The sequence below is a fragment of the Gossypium hirsutum genome, chromosome A01 (genome assembly GCF_007990345.1).
Source record: "Gossypium hirsutum isolate 1008001.06 chromosome A01, Gossypium_hirsutum_v2.1, whole genome shotgun sequence".
Taxonomy (NCBI): Eukaryota; Viridiplantae; Streptophyta; class Magnoliopsida; order Malvales; family Malvaceae; genus Gossypium; species Gossypium hirsutum.
The window spans coordinates 20,681,334-20,697,716 of NC_053424.1; the positions used below are offsets into that span (position 1 = coordinate 20,681,334).

At 33.6% G+C, this 16,383-nt stretch overlaps 1 protein-coding gene and 1 long non-coding RNA gene across 2 annotated transcripts; one reads left to right on the top strand and one right to left on the bottom strand.

Annotated features, from left to right (window-relative positions):
* Positions 1-1,407: 1,407 nt before the first annotated feature.
* On the top strand, positions 1,408-8,352 carry LOC121203865 (uncharacterized). Its single transcript, XR_005898847.1, has 2 exons — positions 1,408-7,517; positions 7,611-8,352. It is a non-coding gene; the product is annotated as an uncharacterized lncRNA (long non-coding RNA).
* Positions 8,353-8,379: 27 nt separating this feature from the next.
* Positions 8,380-11,674, bottom strand: LOC107918101 (alcohol dehydrogenase-like 7). The gene is made up of 10 exons (XM_016847615.2): positions 11,424-11,674; positions 11,179-11,315; positions 11,041-11,087; positions 10,332-10,657; positions 10,180-10,262; positions 9,731-9,806; positions 9,494-9,558; positions 9,068-9,163; positions 8,698-8,862; positions 8,380-8,609 (listed from the first exon to the last, which is right to left on the bottom strand). The coding sequence occupies exons 1-10, from the start codon at positions 11,476-11,478 to the stop codon at positions 8,493-8,495; spliced, it is 1,167 nt and encodes a 388-aa protein (XP_016703104.1). The 5' UTR covers positions 11,479-11,674; the 3' UTR covers positions 8,380-8,492.
* Between the last annotated feature and the right edge of the window lie 4,709 nt (positions 11,675-16,383).

Consider the following 16,383-nt stretch of genomic DNA (forward strand, 5'->3'; position numbering starts at 1 on the left):
AGTCTCAAGGTTGATTTCTCTCCTACTCATATGTGTATTTTTTATTTCATGTTACTTTAACTTTTTTAAATTTTGAATTAATATTTTTTAACATTTTAGTTTTTCCTTAGATGGTTAAATAGTTGTAATTACATCTCAAGTTCGATTCTTTTACTAATCACATTTGTATTTTTTATTTTATGTTGCTTTAATTATTTTTTTATTTTTAATTAATATTTTTAACATATTAATTCATTTCGTTAGATGGTTAGATAATTGTGATTACATCCTTAAGACTAAGATTCAAGTATTTTTATAAGCATATTAATGTTTTTTTTATTATTTTACATTGTTTCAAGCTCTTTTATTTTTAATTATTTTTATAAGCATATTATTATTATTTTATATTTGCAATTATTATTTAATTTTATAAATAAAATAAATACATATTTTCTCAATTTACTCAAATTTTAAAAAAATCAAAACATATAAAAATATATAAATTTAAAAAATATACAACCATAAAAGGTTAAATTTAAAAATATAATACAATCAAATCAAAGCATCAAGTACCACTAAAGATACCACAATAAATGCATAAAACATGTTCAAACAAAACCAACTGGCACCGACACAGACCAAAACACAATATGGCCCGCAAAATTACGTAAAGTTTAATAAGATTAATACATTATTTAATGTCTAAGTTTTACTTGATAATATATTTTTTGATTTGGTTTTTGTTGCATAGTAACAATAATGTTATTATTCGAAAACTATAAAATTATATAAAATATATATTTAGAAATTACGTCTCTCAATGAATATTTTCGTGATTTTATTTTTATAACCATTATATTTTTAATTTTAATAAAGATATTTCATTATAATGTTTTTGGCTTTTTATAAAAAATTATAAAAATATTTTAATTTTCATTTAACTTTTTAGTTTTTAAAATTTTAAATACATATTTCGATTTTTTTATTTATAATTTTTATTTTTTGTATGATAATATCATTTTTGTCAGTAGCCTACGTGTTAATATTCATTAGGCTATGCAAAAAGTGTTAACTTTGGGAACCAACTTTTGTTATGAAACCAATTAAAAGTACTTGATTGGTCAAAAATTTTGAGTACTGAAACCAAAATTTTATCCTTAAATTGTTAAATATCCACAATTTTCTTTTTTTTTTAAAAAACAATCCGAAAGAAAGTTTAGAATTTAATGATGGTAAATTAACCTAAAATATTTTAATTAAAATAAATTTTTATTTATATAGATTTAAATAAAATTTATTAATTTTGTCTGTCGTTTTCTCTGGCACTGTTTTTTGTTTGTCTTTTTTACATGCTTTGGCTATTTTTCAGTTACTGGTGGTTCTTCTGACCATCTATTTTGCTTTTGTGCTCCAATGGAGGATGAACTGGTGAATTTGTATCTTGCAAATGAAGAAGAGGAGGCTTTTCAGGAGGATCCGAAAAATTCTACTAATGATTTGAAGTTCTGTCTAGTGGGTTCTTGTTTGACGGATAGTGTAGTTCATTTCTCATCACTGCGAAATACTTTGGCTAATCTCTGGCATCCAATTAGAGGAATAGCCATTATGGATTTGGGAGACAAACGTTATATGTTTAAGTTCTTTTATGTTGTTGATATGAACAGGGTGGTCTCTCCATCATACGCTGTTTTGGGTTCAAATACATGATCTATCACCGTGACTTATGTCAAAAACAATGGCAAGGAGATTTGGGGCTTTTTTGGGAGAATTTTTAGATTATGATACTCGGATTCCTTCTATGGGGGTACAACGTTTCATGCAAGTTAGAGTTCGTATTAATGTTCAGTTGCCTCTTAGACGGAAGAAGAAGATTCTGTTGGGAGAGCGATTTTATTATGCTCGTTTTCAATATGAAAAACTTAGTCTTTTCTGTTTCATTTGTGGCAAATTGGGACATGAAGAAAGCTTCTATCCGGTGCGGGTGAGGGTTGATCTGAGTACAATTATTTTTGGCTGGGATATCACTCTAGGGCATCTGTCGAGAAGAAGATCGGTGGGTGTAAGTAGGTGGCTGCGTGAATAAGATGGAACAATAGGTCATCATGCGAATAAGGAAAGAGTATCGATGCAGCGTAATTTACGGAATCTTGCTAGGAATTTTGTTCCCAATTTCATAATTGACACCACTAATAAAGAGATTTGCTCGGATTTTCATGGTAACATTTTGAATGGAGTTGGATTACGAGGTAAGATGGATAATACGATTGGGCTTATAGAGATGAGGCCAGATAGGGAGGATAGCCCAATTCAAATGAATAAGGGGAAAAAGGTCAAAGAACTATTTGTAACACATATTTTGCTTCGGGTTTGGGAGGTACGAGTGCTTTGCATAAAAATGAAGATTTATCGACTGGCTCTACGAGGTAGGGAATACGATCGCAATGAAAATCTTTAGTTGGAACATTCGTGGGTTGGGGAAGTCACGGACAGTTCATCATCTTAGGAATAAACTGAGAGAGTTTAGGCCCCAAATATTATTTTTTATGGAAACGAAAGTTAGTGTTTAGACGTATAGAAGGAACTAGAAGAAAGTGCGAGTTTCAACATGGTACTGATATTGGTGCGGCTAGGTCTAAGGGTGGTTTATTGTTAGGGTGGAGGCAACATACTGTAGTGACTTTACGTAGTTATTCACATCACATTAATGTTGTGATATAGGATGCGGATGACGGATTTCCCTAGCGTTTTACTGGGTTTTATAGGCATCTTGAAGAACGACTCGAGGAAAGAACATGGGATCTTCTTCGACAATTGGGTCAGGACCAAAGCTTACCATTACTTGTCGTGGGTTATTTTAATGAGATTGTTTATTCTTTTGAGAAGTAAGGTAGTCGTTGCCTGGCGAAAAAGAGTATGGTTGCTTTTCGATCAGTGCTACCTGATTGTGAGCTTAGTGATTTGGGATATACAAGACGTTGGTTCACTTGGGAACGAGGCCAATTTGCTTTAACTAATAGTCGAAAGAGACTAGATCGAAGGGTTACGAACTCAGCCTGGTGGAATTGTTTCTCAGAATTTTCAATCACTCATCTGAGTCATTCTATCTCTGACCATTGCCTAGTTTTGGCGGATACAAATGGGAGGCGTACATTGACTCAAGGGATCCAACGGAAACCTTTTAAATTCAATACTGAATGGTGCCTAGAGGATTCATATAAGAAATTAGTCCGAGATTATTGGGAGTCGATTGAGGAACATGTACCTATGAAGCTTGAGAATTTAAGAAAAAAAGCTTGTCAAGTCATTCTATTCGCAAGGATCGATAGACTCGGAAAAAAAGTATGAGGATTGGCTGAATGAACTAATTGTAAGAGATCTGGATGACGACACCTTCGCTGAGTTGACGGAAATCCAATTAGGGTTGAATATCAAAGCTAATAAAGAGAAGATTTATTAGGAACAATGGGCTCGAATTAATTGGCTTTTTAACAGTGACCGCGACTCTACCTTATTTAATAAGATGGCTAATGGAAGAAAGCAGAGGAATACTATTCGAGGTTTGGAAGATGATGAGGGGCATTGGGTATCTGATGAAGATGGGATTAAAAAGCTAGTATCCGATTATTTTCGAAAATTGTTTATAGCTTCTGATGCTGGCGATACCTCACAGATTTTTGCTAAAGTGGAAAAGAAAATTTCAAAATTAGATGAATGCTACTTTATTAAACCCATTTCAAGAGGAAGGGATACGGATGGCAATTAAAGACATGGTCCCTCTTAAAGCTCCAGGAGTTGATGGCTTTTTCGCATTACTTTTTCAACAATATTGGCAGATTTTGGGAAAGGACATCACGTCATTTTGCCTTGCCGTGTTTCGGAGAGACATTGACTTGGAAGGTATCAATCAAACACATATCGTTCTCATCCCAAAGGTTCGTAAACTAAGTACTATCATGCAATTTCAACCTATTAGTTTCTGTAATGTGTATACAAAATTATTGTGAAGGTTTTAGTCAACAGGATGGGTGGTTTTCTCACACAGTGTATCACCGAAACACAAGTAGCTTTTATACGCGGAAGGCAAATATTTAACAATGTTTTGATTGCTTATGAGATTTTGCATTTGTTAAAATCCAGACGATAGGGAAAAGTTGAAAACTTTTCTTTCAAATTGAATATGAGCAAAACTTATGATCGGGTGGAATGAGATTTTTTAGCTGAGATGATGCTTCATTTGGGTTTTCATACTGATTGAGTTACTTTAATTATGAGACGTGTTGCGTCGGTTTCCTATACTGTCGAGATAAGTAGGAGTCTTAGCTCCAATTTTTGTCTGTCGAGAGGTCTACATTAAGGTGATCCCCTCAGCCCTTATTTATTCCTACTATATACAGAAGGTTTTTCAACTATTTTGAATAGGGCTAAATCTGAGGGGTTGATAAATGATGTGCGGATAGGCAGAGGATCTTTGACAATTAATCATTTATTCTTTGCTGATAATTGTATAATTTTTGGGGATGCAACGAAAGCTAGAGCTGAAAAGGTTGTCTCGGTTATCTCTACATATGAGAATAAGTCTGGCCAAAAAGTGAATTATGATAAATCGCTTTTGTATTTTCGAGCAAACATCAAATAAGTCGAGAAGGATCTGGTTGGGAACATGTTGGGGGTCTGTATCTCAACAAATCCAAGAAGTACGTAGGTCTACCTATGATGGTGGGTAAAAATAAATAACGGGCTTTTATGACTTATGTTGACAGATTTTGATCCAAAATTGAAAATTAGAATATACGGTTCCTATCCATCGAATGGAAAGAGGTTCTAATTAAATCAGTTTTACAATCCATTCTAGTTTATGTCATGCAATGTTTCCTTTTACTTAAATCTTTATGTATTGAATTAGGAAATATTCTCAACCGATTTTGGTGGAGGAACTCTAAAACGCTTAAAGGAATTCATTGGAGCTATTGGCAAAGGTTATGTTTCCTGAAGTCGCAAGGTGGATTGGGTTTTCGTGGTTTATCAATTTTTAATATTGCTTTGTTGGCAAAGCAGTATTGGCGAATTCTGAAACACCAAATTGCTTATTAACTAAGGTTTTTAAAGCGCGCTATTTCCCTCATACCACTTTAAAATCATCTGAGGTAGGCTGTTACCTTTCCTTTACCTAGAGGAGTATTCTAGCTACTAAGGGTCTGATTGAGAGAGGAATGGGTTGGCGAATAGGAAATGGATCTACTGTGAATATTTGGAATGACTCTTGGATTCTCGAAACTAGAAATGGCAGAATCAGTTGTCACAATATTGATATCAATTACACTATGATGGACCATTTGATCAATTCGAAACACTATACTTGGAAGAAAGACATTGTTCGTGCTATTACTGATGGGGAACAAGTTGACCACATATTGCATATCCCAATTGCCAAATCGAAGGAGACAAATATCGTAGTTTGGAGGTATTAGGGTACGAAGGATTACACAGTCAAGAGTGGTTATAAATTACTAGTACTGGACAAATTTAGAAGACCAAATGTCTTTCCTAGTAGCATGAACCAGAATAATAGCCCATTCTACACAACATTGTGGGTGCTACAGTTACCTGGTAAAGTAAAAATTACAGTATGAAAAATTTACAATGATTTCATTCTTACATATGTTAATCCAAACAGAAGAAATATGCATGATTATATGTTCTATCCTCTGTGCCAAATTGAAATGGAATCGATTAATCATCTATTGCGATTTTGCTCGGTCACCTACCAAATAATAAAAAGGTTAAACTTGTTGTTTCCTCGTCTCATCTTACCCTGACTACAGGTCCTGGTTGGATGAAACTTTTCGTATGGAAAATGAGAAGTCTAGGAAATTATTGTCACTTATCTTATGGGCAGTTTGGTTTGCAAGGAATCGTCTTGTTCATGACAGAGTTCGACAGATAGTGAGTGAACTAGTGGGTTTATTTCTAGGTACATACGGGAAATTGAGGAAGTTAGATCTGTCAAGGTTATCACAGTACCTACTCAACAACAAATCTAGAGACCACCTGATCCAGGATTTACTAAAATTAAGGATAAATTACATCAATAGTTACTCAACTTTGGGATAGCTAATAAAACAATCCCATAAATTTCATTTCAGTCACTCAATTTTTAAAAAATAATAAAATAGTCACTAACGCTATAAAAAAGTGACAAAATAGTTACTGATTAATAGTTTCCGTTAGAGCCTTAATAAGACCATTGATGTGGCAAGTTAGCTACTGATGTGGCCAATTAACTTGCCACGTTGAAATGCACACAGTGGAGACCCACCCAATTTAAAAAGAAATTGAAAAGAAAATCCTAAAAAAACCTTTAATAACAGAGAAGAAAAAGAAGAAGAATAAGGGACTGTAAAAAAAAAATAGTTTTATTTGCTTAATTTGGCAGGGTTTGATTCTTTGCCGTTGAAACATCACGTCTTTGCTTTTCTTTTTCTTGGCTCTCTTCTTTTGTAAACTTCAAATGAAGTGATTAGTACATAAGAAAATACTAAATAATCAAAAGATGCAACTCTTGATAATTCTTATTGAAGACATAACATTTCATTTATGGAACATATTCTTTTACTTGTAAAAGCATGTTTTCAAAATGTTCCAACAAAAACAATAGGTTTCTGCTTCTCTAAATCCTCTGTTATACTGCATCTGTGCCTACCAATTTGCCATTAGCAATTTTCTTGAAATGAAAATATAGAGAAATCTGGTAACTCTTAAAATAACTTCGGCATTTTTAGTGCACCCAATTTAGTTTATCAGCAGTAGAAATTTATTCAGTAAATGGTTACAGAACCAATTTAAAACAGTGCATACAACAGAGCTTCTTCAGTGAACACATATATGGCAAACTATGTTCTATGGCTCTTTTCAATCTTCATAAACTTGATTAACTTGGTGCGAAATGGGAATGAGCCAGGATTTGAGGGCACAATGTCATCATGGAACCTCTAGGTTCAAATTTTGTATTTGTTTTCACCCGGGGTTAGTGAATAATGAGTTAAGAGTTAGATAGTCAATACCATTTTCATCAAGCCATGGCCTACTTATGAATGCTCTTAAATTAACTAAGACAGCTGACAGAAAAATAATTCGGAGAAAGATCCTCTAATCTGCTCTAGCAAGGTATTACTATCTATTTAATTTAAACAAACAGGAGCTAATTATATTGCCTATTTAAACAGGAAATCAAATTGAATATTAAGAAATAAAGAGACAAGACAAAGTGTGAGACTTTTATTTTATAACAAGAAAAAGAAATGGTTCTTGAATCTTCTTCACAAACTGATTCGCAAAACTCCCTCAGAGCGGTTACCTAACTTTTTTTTTTTACAACTCTTCTTCTTCTTCTCTGTTATTAATGGTTTTTTAAGGTTTTTTTTTTTACAATTTCTTCTTCAATTGGGTAGATTTACACTATGTACATCCGATGCCACATCAACGGTCCCTGACTCTAAGAAAACTATTAATCAATAATTGTTTTGTAATTTTTTCATAAAGTTAGTGACTGTTTTATTATTTTTTAAAAGTTAAAGTGATTGTTTTGTTAGCTAACTCAATTGTGCAATTTACCCTAAATTTAATTTTGACAGTTCTTAGAATGCGACGACACACTCAGCTATCTCAGGAGTTCTAGCACGAAATCACTTGAGACAGATTATCGGGCATGTACTTACCCTGTGATTCATGTGGCAGATGCGTTTACAACTGAAGCTAGGGCATGTGAACAAGCTATCAGATTTGCAATTGATATGGGCTTTTGTTAGGTACAAATGGAAGGCAACTCCTTGATTGTCATTAAGCGATTGAATTCCTGCAGCAATGACAACTCTGTTCTAAGCCCAATCTTAGAAGACACTATTATTTTTTGTACAATTATCTTCTTGCATGTTCGATGAAATGCAAACAGAGCGGCGCATTCCTTAGCAAGGGAAGGTCGTCAATTCCAGTCAGCAAGATTCTAGGTCGAGCAGGCATCAACAACGGTGGAAAGAATAGCAAAAGTGGACTGGTCGCACTGGGTAAAGAACGCCTGATTTGGGTATTTTTGGGTTTGGTTTATTCAGAAGCTCTCATCTTTCACTCCGAATTTGGCTACCAATCTCTTTTCTCTCTTTGGGATGTGCACTGTTGACCTATCAGCTGGTGTGATGTAGATTTGAGAGAGATTTTCAGTTGGCTACTTGATTTTCCTGTTTTGAAAGGGAGGATTTTCTTTGTGTTTCTATTTTATGTTTTTTTGGCTTTTGTTTAAAGGTTAGTTTTTGTTTGTCAAATTATTCTTTAATGTATTTATGGTTTTTTTTTTGGGTTGTTTTCCAAGTAGTTGTTTTTGATTTGACGTTTGATTTTCCCCTTTACTTATTTTAAAAAAAAATTATTAATTTTAACATAAATTAATACAGCATACACGCATAGAGAGTATTGCAAACTCCTTAACTTGATAAGAATAAAGGGGCAGGTGTGTAAATCACTCATTTGTCCATCCATATCACACATCGGATGCACTTCCCTCCCATAAGTAATTCAAAGGCTTTGTTGATGTCTTGGAACTTTACCTCGTGAGTCACAAATTCGTCTACCTGCAACTCCTGCAATACATATATGCATCGCATGAGAACCGCCAATGGATTCCAATCTTTCAAGAAAAAAAAGTTAATAAATGTGAAGAGAGTTTACGTTGTCTGTGTAACGTTTTAGCAGAAGTGGAAGGTCAGACTTGGCTTTGACCCCTCCAAACAAGGCTCCAGTGAGGGTTTTCCCAGAATGAAGAACTTCAAATGAGCTTAAGCTCAACTGAGACCCTGGCTTCTGCACTCCCAAAACTATAGTCTTTCCCCAACCCTGCAAAAAAGTTGCACACAAGTCTTAATCTTTACAATTTGCAAACCCCAAAATGCCAGAATGCTATACATCATAGAGTACTGACTAATCTCATCACTTGTAATTATATATCATATAGGACAAGGAAAAAACCACACAGAGACACATGCAAATATAAGAAAGCTAGTGAGGAAGTGATGATAATCTGGGAAAACATATTGCTTACCTTTCGACAGCTTGCATAGGCTTCTTGTACCAAGGATGCTAATCCAACACATTCAAAGCAATAATCCGCACCTCCTCCAGTCATCTCTTTCACTACCTGCTCAAAGTTAGTTACGAAATATAACAAACACAGGCTAAAAATGTTACTAAATTCATCATTCAAGATAACTGTTCCTCAGAATCTGCTTTTTTGCTACATATTTATTTTAAACAATATTTCACACAACATTTACACTCCTCCATCAAAAACTACTTAATCAGTCATCAAGCTACAACGAGGACGTCAAAAATCACAAGCCATGTGGTATTAAATATCTTATTTTTATGCATGATTGGCATACGGGGCATGCCTTCAAAATTGACTCATCTGTAAGGTCGCATCTATACAAGTCACAATCACTAGTACAAGTTTGAGTGGGAGCAAGACCTGGCTTAGAGATTCATTCCCACAGTCTTTTGAATTGATAAACTCGGTTACTCCAAATTTTTTTGCTGCATAAATATGAAGGAAGAAACATCAACAAAGAAACCACACGAAACAAGCCATTATTGTTGTGTAAGAACTGTTCAGCTTAGTAATCAACCACTATAAGGTGCCTGGCCATCGTTAAAGTGATCTTTGAGTCCCAATTTAATGAAAATTCAGTGACATAAATTTACTTACCAATCTCAAATTTATCTGGGTTCACATCCACTCCTATAATTCTATTTGCACCACACAGTTTTGCTCCCTTTGCAACCTAGAAAATAAAGCAAGCAGTGAGTCGGTCATTCAGAACATGTCTATCAATATACAGCTGCGCTATTCATGCTGTGTTAATCGTTTGAATAAAGTTTTCAGGTTGTTGTGCTGTTATATAACAGCTGGTTGTTTTTTGAATGTGAGTCAGTTGTTCAAGTTTGAAACAGGAGGTTATGAGACTGTTAAGCAGCTGAAGAAGTACTTGGTCTATAAAAACTGTGCTAATACTCTATCGTACTCAGGTTGTTGATTCAATAGTACTTCATATATTTTCAGAGTTTATTCTTTGATTTTTGAGTGTATTTAATGTTAATTCAACAAAACATAAATAGGTGTCGAATAGCGAGTGGAAGTTTTGTTCAAGATCATACCGCTAATCCAATCGATCCCAGCCCAAAAATAACAACAGTTGATCCTGCCTCGACATTTGCCACTTTGCAAGCAGCACCAACCCCTTAAAAACCGAAAAGGTTAGATGTCAGATTTGGAAACCGAAGTGCAAATAAGATGAAAGCCCCATTACCAGTAGCTATACAACAGCCAAAGAGGCATGCCCTGTTTGGAGGGATTGCAGGATCAATCTTGACTACATGGTTAATATCCACAACCGTGTACTCGGAGAAACTGGAGACGAATAGGAAATGATATAAGACCTCTCCCTTAAGGTCAGTGAATCTGCTGTTCTCATATCTAGGCATCCAAGGATGGATCTTGAATGGGAATTTTGAACATAAATTACTCCTTTTTGAACAGCAATCTTCACATTCTCCACATTCTGACAAAAAAGTTGGAATGACAACATCTCCTGGTGCTACCTCGTTTACATTCTCACCCACACTCTCCACCACCCTACAACAGTTGTGAATTATACGAATATGAATTTGTTCTCCGGGTTTGAATCATAAAGATTGGCTAAGATCATCATTTCAGTAATGTTGAAGTCTTGAAGAAATTTTCTTAACAAAGATTTTTCCTGAAGTAGGATGGTCTAAACCATTAAAAAAGATATCTCCCTATCTCATCAAAACATAAAAAAATTATATTAGTGATTTTCATTATTTTTCGTGAAATGTAGGAAGTTTTGATTGATCAATCTTAAGTAAAATGTTTTACCCGCTTTGATATTTTTATTTTTTTTTCTATTTAATTTTTCTAACAAGAAGTCAATCTTCTGCTGTCATGCTGAGAAAAAAATATTGTTAGGAAGAAAAAGAAACGTCAACGAAGCTCACCCGACGGCCTCGTGACCAAGAATTCTGGGAACACAAGCAGGAGGCACCTTCAAGCAGAAATAAATTTCGGGTACGTAACAGGAAAAAAAAAGGACGAAATTCAAGAAAAATGTTAATAGTGAAGAGAGTTGGAAAGACCGTCAATTTCCAAAATGTAATGTCGCTGTAACAGAGCGAGGTGCAAATAATTCGGATTCGAACTTCGTAGGGACACGGAGGAGCCACCATGATTTCCTCTATCACTAGAGGCTCCCCTGCTTCGCGACAAATTGCAGCTGAAATCAAGTAGCAACACCCGGTTAAATTATGCTCTGTCGATCAAAGCAAAGCAAAGAAGGAAAAGAAAAAAAACTTGGAAACAGGTCATTGACAGACACAGATACCTTTGCATCGAATTGGTTTTCCGGCAGATTGGCTTGAGGATTTGCCGTCTTCCATGGTAACAGAAATACTAAAACTGATTATAGGTTGGTAGCGGTGAAGATTGGAGCCCAATCTGCCAGTTGTATAAAGCTGAAGAAAGCTTGAAAGACGACAAATCTTGCCTACTCGAATCCTGCGTAAGTTGGGAAAATAAAACAAATTTCTGATGAGATGAAAATACTAATTATATTGTAGTTCGTGTTGCCAATTTATTAAACAATACTAATAAAAAAATATTAAAAAGAAAGAAAAAAAACTCCTATCAGACGATACCTAGAAATAGTGTAATAAACGATGGATTTCAATAATTAATTATAGGATTATTCATTTTAGTATTTAATTATTTTTTGTTATTGAAGTGAAAAAGCCGATATTTGATGTTGAGTACTAACCAATAACCTTAAATTTAAATTAATATTATGTTGCAGTTGCAACCAGTAACATCATTAAAAATTTTAGATAATTGATTGATAAACAATTTATTTTTAAATAAAATAAATTCAAAAGGTAGAGTTGATTTTTTTAACCATAAATTAGTAAAATATAATTATTTTGATAATCATAATTTATTTTCTAAAAACATTTACATTTTACATAAAGAAATAATAATAATAAATAAATGGTTAAAGCTTAATTATGATAAAAATAAGTGGAAATCAATGGATGTGATCAACACCATCCATTAACATCATTTCATTTACAGTAAAATTATACTTAGGGCCATGGCTTAATTGCAAGATAAGGACCCACTCAATTCTCCAATTAATTCTTTCCATTTCACTCACTTTACAAATTAATCCTTGTACTATATTTACTCATTAATCTAGTTTAATTCCTCTTAATAAGTCGACCGTAATTATTTAACCTTAACTTTTTGTAGCTAACCCAATTTAATAAATTCCACCTTAGAATCAAATTTTTCGGACGCTGTTGAAAATCGGATAGCTAAGGTCATCAAATAAGAAACAATGGTTGATTATGTTGGAGAGATTTGAGATTTTCTGAATATGAAGAAAAAATATTTTAACCTCAAATTTTTTAAAATGATGACTGACTTGCTGTCAAATGTAGTAGTCAATTCGGGTCAATTCCACACTTAAAGGAGCTTGTTTTCTAGGTAATTTAGTATTTTAATTTACGTTTTCAGTAATTAGACCTTAGGATAGAAAGTTAAATAAAAATAAGTATTTTTAACACATTTTCTAGGTGTTGTGACCCTATAGGTTAACACGGGGCTTAGGTTATTCTAATTGGTTCAATTAAGTGTGTAGGATGGAGATATAAATGCCCAATTGACGTGAAAAAAAAAAGCCGAGTGATGCACAAGCTTCCCAAGACATCAAAGCACCAAAAGAACGACATTAGGTTGAAGTTGCATGTTGTGTCACGCCACGCAAGGGGTGTGGCATAACACAAGGCTAGCGTGCTGCCAAGTTTATTAGGGTTATTTTCGTTCATACAATTAAACTTATGTGAAGACCTAGGACATGCTGAAGACTTAATTTGGGCCACCAACACCTCTATAAATAAGACATTAGGGAATGAATATAACTAAGTCGTCCTAGGCACCTTAAAAAACCTAGTAGTTTACTTTTCAGCTTTTTATAACTTTATTATTTTCTGAATCAATTTTGATTCAAAAGTTTGTTTATTTAATTAAAATGTTCAGTTTATATTTTCCTTTGTATTCATTTTATTTCTTCATTCCAATAAAGAGATTTGTTACTCCGTTCCCCATTCGATATTCAATCCATAATTATTCAAATATCTTTTCTCCCCCGAATCAATCATGTTTTTCACATGGTTTATTGAATCAAAGTTGAAATCATGAATAACATGAGTGGCAAAATCTCTTAAAGGAGATTAACAAATGGATGAGGATGTGATTAACGAATGATTTGGGGTTTCTTGAGAGGGATTAGTTGGTATAAATTGTGTTCTTAAATTGTTTGGCTTGACAACCTAATAAGTTATAATAAGCTAGACGAGGTCAGAAGATAAGTCGAACCGAGTAAATTGTAATTTATCCTGGTTAAGAAAGTGAGATCAAGAGATAAGCGAATATCAATGGATCAATTAGTTAATTAGAGCCCGAGAGGTAATAATTAGTTAATCGATTACTAATCCACTCTATAACCCTAATCCAAAGTTAGTTACTAATTCTGAAACAAGTTAATCTTCCTGATTGGTTTATTGATATATTTTGTTTGCTTATTTTTTCTTTATTAATTTCTTTTCATTGTTTATTTATTTTTATTTCTCAACCTATTTGACGATTTATCACAATATAGAAATTAATTATTACTATTTAGACTTATTATTATAAAAAATATTTTTATTATTTATTCCATCCTCCCTCAAAATACTTCCAAGTATTTCATTGTACTAAATTATATTACAATTTGACCAGTGCACTTATGAACACCCCGTTCTTAATTCTTATATTTTTGGTGTTATATATATTCTATAAAATATAGTGCGTTTATAGGCGGTCAAGGACCCATGAACCTCAACTGATTGCTATGGCCACACTTCTTCTTCCTACAGCTCTCACTTGTAGACGAGCACAACACTATCATTTTGTCTTGGTTGGATTTACGAGCCAAAGCCATTAAAGAAGGCTCAATGATTCCACCTCTCAACCTCAAAACAAGATGTAATGTTGATTCTTTCTAATATGAAGAAGAAACAAAACTAAAAAGATAAAAAGAAACGAAATTGGGGATTAAGATTTGGGATTTTTCGGATATTGGGTTTTTTTGGCTATTTGAAAATGAAAATTGATTTTTAATTGAAAACTATAGAAGAAGAATCGAAAGTGGAGACGGGAGAGAAGATGAATTAAATAATTAAAACTTTTTTTATATTTAATACACGTGTAGTAATTTAATTGGTTGTTTTAATACATATGACATTAACTAATTTGTTGAGATCAAAAAATTATTACCGTTTGAATGCCAACTAAAACCACAAAAAATTTAAACATCAAATAACTATAAATTGTGAAATTCAAAAATTATTGTATATAATAATCCTAATTTATATTGATTACAATACAAATAACATATATAGCAAAAGGGAAATTCAATTTATATGACATGTGGAAAACTAATACATAAGCCTAAAAAATTTAATTATAATGAAAATCTTGAAAAGAATTATACATAGCAATTAGCAACACACTTTTAAGGACATAAAAAGTGTTAATAGTAGGTTACATTCCAAATATCTGCAAAAGTTCGTGAAAAATATTCTGCAAATATAAAAAAAATATTCTGTCAATTGTCTAAATATTTTTCCAAACCTAAAATTTGGTGAACCATTTACAAGTGTCACGAGGTTAGAACTTTTGTCTCACGTTTCGTGTGGCCTTAAGCAATCCTTTCGATGCAAACACGCCTAAGTCAACCTAACCACCAAACAATTGAGGATTCACAAATAATTCTTTCAAGACACCAATTTATATAGCGGAAGCAACACTACCAAAAGAAAGCACAAATAAATAGAATGCCAAAAAAACTATGCACGAGAGGTATTTGAGTAAATTTCTCAACTGTATTAATTTTTTTCAAAGAATACAAGAAACAATGAAAGAATAAAGTGAGTTACAAGTGAGGGGATGCTCTTTATTTGTAGTTGAGCTCCCCAAAAACCAACGGTCTAGATCAAGTTACATCGACGGACAAGATTAGTCTATCCCTTAAATCTAGGGATTTACAAGATTACATAATCAATTTACATAACCAAATTAAATCAAATCTAATCTTATAAGATATGATTTTCCTTAATGTTCTAAGATTAGTTTCCTTATTTACCAAGGTAGCCTATGTTGCTATCTCTTCATCATTGGGCCACCCAGGCTTTAATCTGACAGGCTTCTCCAAACAACTCTTTGAATCGGGCCAACTCTAGTGGGTCAAATGAGCCTCATCTAATTGATAGACCTCTTTGGGATGCATTTGGTGCAATGGTCATGAGCATTGAACTGCGGCTCATGACATTCTCCCCTACCCATTCTTGTAACACCATCATTGTGCCTTCAGAATGGCACTGACTTGATTCGCCTTGGTCTTGTCTTGACGCCTTAGATTTTTCCTTCCTTCAAAAATTTTCCTCGCCTTTCTTCGTATCTTAACTCAAACCGCCCTACTCGTTGATACATTTCGTCAGCAAGAAGCCACAACTCTTTCTTGCCTATCTCCTAACTTGCTTCAAACGGAATCCTCTTGATTTACACAACTTGGATCTGAATTGCCCATAGTCCCTCGACCTCCTTACTTAAGAACTTTGAAAGGGCCCCTACGTTTTAGCCAGGCCAACAAGTTAAAATGAAAAACACTATAAAAGTGTTCGGAATGTACCTTTCTCACATTTACTCTGGTCAACTGTCCAACTTGCATCACCACTTTCCTAAAGTTTGATGCGCAACCCACATCTCCCATAGGTGGTAGCTCCTCTGATGTGTCAACAATGTTGGGAAATTTGCCCATATTGTAGTAAACATGTAACTGTTTTCTATTTATTTGAACGATGAATAAATAAAGTTAATTTCACATTTCACTATTATGTCTTTTGTATATATGTCTTTTATATTTTGTATGCAAAGAAAATTTGTGACAAGCAAATATTAGCTCATTGATTGTCTAAAGTTCAAATTGAAGATAAGTGGCATTGTAAAGAATGTTTACATTGGGAGAAAGACGACTTACTTTAATAAATAATCTAAATGAGTTCGTAATCCCGTAAAAGAATCAAAGTGAGCATTTGATTCAAATACTGAGAAGGATTATTATGTCGTCTACAATTCCAATTCCATGAGTAGAGACATAGATGTATTCATTGGTAGAATGATACATTGGATTGGACCCAAGATGAATTAATTCTAAATCCGTTTGTGAATTAATTCACTTGTGACATTCA

Coding starts and splice junctions, on each gene's coding strand:
- LOC107918101 (XM_016847615.2), bottom strand. CDS start 11,478: ATGGAAGACGGCAAATCCTCAAGCCAATCTGCCGGAAAACCAATTCGA. Junction 9,807..10,179: donor TGGGATCGATTGGATTAGCG/GTATGATCTTGA, acceptor TTTATTTTCTAG/GTTGCAAAGGGAGCAAAACT. Junction 9,164..9,493: donor GGAATGAATCTCTAAGCCAG/GTCTTGCTCCCA, acceptor AACTTTGAGCAG/GTAGTGAAAGAGATGACTGG.